Source organism: Cephus cinctus, unplaced genomic scaffold (genome assembly GCF_000341935.2).
Source record: "Cephus cinctus unplaced genomic scaffold, Ccin1 Ccin1_scaffold0577, whole genome shotgun sequence".
Lineage (NCBI taxonomy): Eukaryota > Metazoa > Arthropoda > Insecta > Hymenoptera > Cephidae > Cephus > Cephus cinctus.
Window position 1 is genome coordinate 597,341 of NW_014333226.1, and position 6,906 is coordinate 604,246.

The 6,906-nt window shown below is 33.7% G+C and overlaps 1 protein-coding gene across 1 annotated transcript; it reads left to right on the forward strand.

Annotated features, from left to right (window-relative positions):
• Window positions 1-1,055: 1,055 nt before the first annotated feature.
• On the forward strand, window positions 1,056-6,399 carry LOC107268661 (transferrin). The gene is made up of 9 exons (XM_015741658.2): window positions 1,056-1,296; window positions 3,579-3,812; window positions 3,875-4,159; window positions 4,236-4,396; window positions 4,480-4,622; window positions 4,680-5,072; window positions 5,152-5,612; window positions 5,704-5,831; window positions 5,917-6,399. The coding sequence occupies exons 1-9, from the start codon at window positions 1,239-1,241 to the stop codon at window positions 6,241-6,243; spliced, it is 2,190 nt and encodes a 729-aa protein (XP_015597144.1). The 5' UTR covers window positions 1,056-1,238; the 3' UTR covers window positions 6,244-6,399.
• Window positions 6,400-6,906: the final 507 nt, after the last annotated feature.

Sequence of the window (6,906 nt, forward strand, 5' to 3'; positions counted from 1 at the left end):
ACATGTGCATTTTAAAGAATTTGATAATTACTACTGTCACTATATAAAACTTATTACCGTTTTTTTTTTGAGTCGTTGATTTCGAATCAAAAGTTCAAATTTTTTATTCAAACGGCAAAATAAATGTGGCGTCGGTAAAATAGTTAAATTTGATAAATATACAAATTTGCGACATATACATATGTCGTAACGTGATGTACTTGTTAAATAATTTAATACTACGCGAAAAAACCTATAAACAAAATAGTAACAAATAATATGAAAATCATTGAGCAAAATACTTTTTTTTACAATGATTATCGATTAAACCAGGTGCGTTCCCAGCTACTTTATTAGATATTCTTTAGTTTAGAATTAAAATTAGTCAAAGAGTAAAGAAAATTAGAGTTTTAGCACCTAAAGGTAGTCTGTCCATTTAATTTCTATGGTATAACTACCTTCAGGTGGTGCATTTGTCGCGATTAACCCTATACGTGTATAGATCCTCTTACGGAAAATAACTACATTATTAGTTCTGACGCGAGCACTCCTGTGAGTACTCCTTTGACTACTGTTTATGCTATTCAGTAGTGATCAGTGGTATGAATAGTACTCATTTTTTTTTAATTAAACTTTAGTGTGGTGCAGATCAAGTTAAATATAATGTTTAGAAATAATCAATAACAACGTTTACGTAAAATATATTTTCGATAAATTATATTTACTGTATTATTGAATTCCAGTAACATCATTGCTAATCCCTTTGATACTAAACACTATTATATTCCAATAATTATTTTCTATAAGAGCTATTTATGAATACATTGACATATTACTGATTCCATCGATTTTCCATTGCCTTATGATTTTATCACATCTACTTGTATTAACTTTATAAACTTCCTTGTATTACTCATCATGCCGCAGACAAATGTTTATGTTCGAGGAAAAGACTGTTCATTGATCTCAAGTGTGATTTTTCATGCGGCTACGTAAATGGAATGACGAGGATCCGGAAAGTGGATACCGAGTATCGTATAGCGTATGGCTTTATCTGTCCATACGTAGGTAGGTAATCTGATGTGTCCTGTGTATGCTCAGGGTGTGAGCGCGCGCGTTATCATCACATTATCTGAAGCAAAGAGTTGAGCGGCACGCCTAGTTTCAAATCAATCTATATATCGAAAAATACATTTCCTTCAGTCGTTTGCTCGAATACTCAGGGAACTACTAGGTCGATCTCAGGCTGTGGATAGAAAATGAGGAATATGATTTTCTTGTTTTTCTTTGTGGCAAGTGTGAGTGCACAAGAGCGATGTGAGTATCTCTTTTTGGAATTTAATAAAAAGGTACCGCTCGTAAGTGTTAGTTTAATTGTTTGTTGAAGTCTTAAAAATGTATTTTGCAATTTATTATATTACCTGAAATATTATTCCGATAGGATCAATTACGCGTTCGGGTAAGGCAGTGAATAGGTAATTTAAAAATATTCACCTTTGAATAACGAAGATTAAATATTTCGAAGATAAAATAATGCCATTTAGAAGTGTGTTTTTTTTAAGTTTTTGAATTTTTGTATCCCACACAGCATAAATATTCTATGAACAACTGCAGGACATCTATTGGATGTTCCTCTTAGCAGTCCTAGGGACGTCCTAGGAACGTTCATTGAACATTTCTGCTATGTCGGATAGGAGTAATGTGCTATACTATTATTTATGGTAACAAATGTTGTGAAATCTATTCTTTATTATTCATATTATATTGTGGAATTTTTCTATAGCGATAGAATGAAATGTAAACTACGTTACTTTGTACTAATGAAAATATAGTTTATCATTGTAAAATCAAATGGCTAATACACTAAATTGTGAAAAGACAATTGTTCGGTCATACTTTTGCTTGCGTGATTATATTAATCAGTTATATGAAATCTTATCTCGAAACCAAAGATCGTGAAGGAATGTAATATACTATCCAACAAACGCAAGTCGATCGCAGAGAAATCGCGGACTTTCACCGCGATGTTCCAAAAACCTTGCTTTCTTTCCTTCCTTTATGACTATCTTCTTATAACGAAGATGTGCAGGTTCAAAAAATGTCCAACGGAGTTCCTTTGGGTCGAATGTCCGCAAAAAAATAACATGAAAGTAGCATAGACCTCCGAAGTGGAAGTATAGAAGCCTGGCGAATGTTCTTTGAACATCCTTGTGAAAGTCCGTGTCCTCTGGGATTCTCCTGCGGTCGACTATTCCAGATATGCTGATTTCGTGCCGCATATATTTGATTAATGTTTATAATATATTTTGTGTAATTTTAAAACGTGAGCAAATTTCAAACGTTCTTTCGACGTTGCAAAATTGCTATAAATTAAATTAATTCGTACATATATTAGGACTTGATAAAGTGTAACTTTTTCTGACATATCAGATATCCCAGCGAAATCACAGGTTTACTGGGTATAATTAATCTTCTTTTATCTTTATAAGATAAAAGTGTTATCTATTTTTAAATTATAATCAAGACTAAAATTATAAAAAATGTAAAATTGCATTGGATGTTGATAAAATATTCGACATTATTAAATTCAGGTTCAACCTGGTCTTATCGTCTTGGTCGTATATTATTGTATATATTAAGCTTATTTTGCATAATGCTTGTTAAACGTCTTTTATGACGACGTGATTACTTATCAGCTGCAATAAAACGTCAACGTCATAGGACAAACCGCGACAATTAAATATTTATCAATTGATGGAAATCGTGACATCATTGAACTTGTATGTTTTTCTAATGACTGGCCGTTATTTCTAGAGTCTGATTTAACTATTATCAAAATTGGCAAGTCATGAAATTCGGTGCTAGGATTTTTTTGGGTCGCTGAATACGAATTTGGGGTTAGAAATACAAAATTCAAAATGGTTCATTTAAACTCTTAAGAACGCTTTTTGTGAGAGTTACTCGTGTGCTCTTTCTCTCCTCCGGTATTAGCTAGTGAATTCATATTCACATACCCAGAATGTGCCACAGGGAGGCTGCGACGGTAGGGTTTTACACTCCGTTCTCTACCTTTTTTATTTTTAATAATTTTCACATTTTTTAAAAGTACCTTTATAAGTTTTTATAGATTTTTCCATATATTTTTTCCTAATATCCAATTTCATGGGAATCCACGAATTTTTTGAAATTTTCAAAATTTGAGGTCGCATAGTTGGATCAACTATTTTGAATTTTGTTATTTTTACCTCAAATTCATATTCTGCGACTCGAAAAACTTCGTAGTACCGAGTTCCCTTATAATATTATTGGCTGGTAAAAAGTTAAACGATGTGCGCACTATTGCATCGATGCCAGTGAAGGGATTAAAAGAGATAGTACTTAAAGAAGCTTATCCTCGCTGTCAAGGCAACGCCCCAGTTATTGTTAAACTATATATTTATGTAGTTTATTTAAATATTAATGCCTTATTCAATGTCTAAAAAATACATGAAGACATTAGTTATTTTTTATAATTCAATAAATAAATCAAACTAGCATAATGATTTAAATAATAAAACTAATTGTTATTTTTTCATGGCATGAATTTTTTCAACTGTCAGACCGACTTTGTGCACCGCAATCTATTAGTGATAATACCTGCTATTCGCTACAACGTGGAGAAAGTCAGGTATCTTGTCTTCGAGTAGAGGATAGCGCTGATTGCGCTATAAAGCTGAGTAGAGGAGATGCAGATTTCGGTGTCTTTACTGCCGAAGAGCTTCTTCTTGCACATCAATTTTATCCCACGGGACTCCAACTGATCTCACAATTAAGGCACAAAGACAAAATAATCGGTGAGTTTTTCAAAATATTTTATATTTTAAAGGGTAATCGTACTTCTTTTTTCTTTATATAGAGGAGTTTGAATTCCAATCGGTTGCTGTTGTACCAACGACTTACAATTCCGTTGAAGGAAACTTCAATGGTCTCCAGAATGGTGGTTTGTGTCATCCCGGTTTCAGCAAGGCTCAAATGTGGAATAATTATATCCTGAAATATTTTGAGAAAAAAGTCTATGGATCTACTTGCCGTGATAGCATGACAACTGCTGAGAATGAAGCGATGAATCTACAAAATTTCTTTGGCAAAGCGTGTCGACCTGGGGAATGGGTGTCCGATAATGCATATACTACAGAATTGAGTAAGCAGTACTTCCATTTCTTTTGATAAATTGAAAATTTTTAATATATGTCTATAATCGAATATTACATTTTTAGAGAATAAATATCCTGACTTGTGTTCTCTCTGTGACACCTCTTCATCATGTACGTATAGAAATATGGATAACCATGGACACACTGGAGCATTGGATTGTTTGACTTCAGGACGCGGAAAAGTTGCTTATGTTGCCTTGAACTATGTTCGACAGTACTTTGCGGTATAAGACGCTTAACATGCATAGAATGAGAAAATATAAATAATAAGGAAAATAATATTTATACATATGAAAATAAATTCTAGTTGGATTCTCCGGCAGCGATTATAGCGAACATGACTGCCAGTTCATACCAATTTTTATGTCCTAATGGGACTGTTCAGCCTTTGACGACATCAAACCCGTGTGCTTGGGTCAAGCAGCCTTGGAGTGCTATTGCTGTTAGAGAGTATGTAATATCGCAAATATTGTTGTTTAGATAAATTACAATTATCTTTTGTTACAGTGATCGAGCATCGTCCTTACTTGAAGGATTGAAAAATTGGTTGAAACCAACACGAAGTGCAGAAGATTGGACCACGGCATTAAGGAGTATTATCCAACAAGATGCCGTTCCCAATTTTTTCACTGAATACACTTCTTTTGAAACATATCTTAGAAAAGGAAGAGAAGTGAGCTTCCCAACTTCCTCTTGTGGCAATACCATTCGTTGGTGTACAATAAGTACCTTAGAGACAAACAAGTGTAACTGGATTGCTAAGGCTGCGGTAACTCATGGCATAGAACCACAGATTTCATGTGATCAAACTAATTCTACATTCCATTGTTTCCATGACATCGCTGATCATAAGGCTGATATCATTACTATTGACTCAAATTACGGACACTTAGCAAGACAGTAAGTGTAAAAAATGACTTCCATATCTGCCATATTTTACAGAAGCATATATAATAATAATGTTTTTCTATTGCTGCAGGGTATTTAACTTAACGACAGTACTCTATACTGAAACTGAAACTGATCGCAATAGTGTGGTTATTGCCGTTGTGCGAGAAGGCTCAAGTTACAATGTGTCTAGCTTTGCTGCTTTATCAAAGAGAACTGCTTGTTTCCCTGAATATGGAGGCATTGCTTGGTTGAGCTTCATCAACACTGCACGTACAAATGGAGTTTTATCTGAATCCTGCGATTATGCTACCATTGTGGCAGATTTTTTATCAGGAGCTTGTACTCCTGGATTCCGTGATAGAGATCACTTGAATAGCTCTTTGACTTCAAGTGCTGGTTCTACATTATGTTCACTTTGTCCTCTTGAAAATAATAATGCAACATGCTCGGCGAATAGTAGTAATATCTATTATGGGGATAAAGGTGCTTTGGAATGTCTAAAAAGTACAGCTGGAGATATTGCTTTCATCGAAGCAAAGAATTTGAATGGTAAATTTGCTAATTACTAAAACCAGAGAAGTTTTTATCTCTTAAAAATGATTTATTATCACTGAAGATAATGTTATTTTTTTCACTTTAGCGTATATTGAACAAGGACTCATTAATGCCAGCCATTATCGTGTTCTCTGCAAAAATAGTAGCTTAGCTCTTTACACAGGATTTAATGTAGATGATCAGTGTGCCCTTTCAGTAACAATCGACAGTGAGGTAATATAATTTTCTTGGAGTTACTGATTTTAGTTCAAAATATGACACTATAGTAATTATTTTGATTACTTATAATGTTTCATAGATGGTTGGACGGAAATCTGATGAACAGGATGCAAGAGTGAAGCTTACTGATATTACATTAGCATTACTGCAGATCGAAGACTGGTTGGGTTATCGTACTAACGTTCTCAGGCCAATCCATGTCTATGGTCCATTCAATGGAACCAAAGATCTTCTTTTCAAGGATTCTACCAGCGGACTTGAGAGTACTTCTTCAACCATTAAATCTGTACTTGCCTACAAAGAACTGTTCCAGCATGTGCAAACTTGTTCTAGTTCGGCTACCTTACTTCTTACTAATATAAGTATTATACTCGTGGGGGTACTGTTTTTAGTTCAGACTCTGTAATTATTTCATCTATATTCTTCATTATGTATTGTCAAGACAGTTACTTCAATCTTACTTAAATTTAAAAAGTATTGTGTTCCTTCATTAACATTGTCACCTTTGAGAAACATGTTTGCATTGCGTTTTCTAAGAATAAAACGAAGGATATGTAGTCCATGTTCGAGTTTTTCTCAACCCTATCATTAGTTATAATTTATTTTGGAACATGTTTATAAATCTTATTCTCAATTAATCATTCTTATTTAAGAAATTCATTGATAAAAATAAGATTTTGTATCAGCAATTTGCTTTAATATTATACTTACCAATTATAGTTTATTTTCATTTTCATTAACTATTTAAATGCATTGATCCCGTATTGTTTCGAGTCGTTTTATTGCTGTGTTCCGATTAGTTCCAATATCACGATCTTGTATACAAGATCGTGGTTCCAATATAAGCTTTCCGTACTGTGAAAAAGACGTCTTATGGTATACCGTGAAGTGACGTCATTGTCATACTAGTGAAAATATCCCTTATATCGGGAACACAGGGTGTTTGAATTGAGTGATGCCAAGTTGTGCACAGATTCAATTGGACATAAAACAAATTTTTGCTTCTGGAGCGATCTTCCATCGGTCATTCAAAGATATCATAAGCTATCTTTATCTAACAGAGCCTTTT

Coding starts and splice junctions, on each gene's coding strand:
- LOC107268661 (XM_015741658.2), top strand. CDS start 1,239: ATGAGGAATATGATTTTCTTGTTTTTCTTTGTGGCAAGTGTGAGTGCA. Junction 4,160..4,235: donor TGCATATACTACAGAATTGA/GTAAGCAGTACT, acceptor TTACATTTTTAG/AGAATAAATATCCTGACTTG. Junction 5,832..5,916: donor CAGTAACAATCGACAGTGAG/GTAATATAATTT, acceptor AATGTTTCATAG/ATGGTTGGACGGAAATCTGA.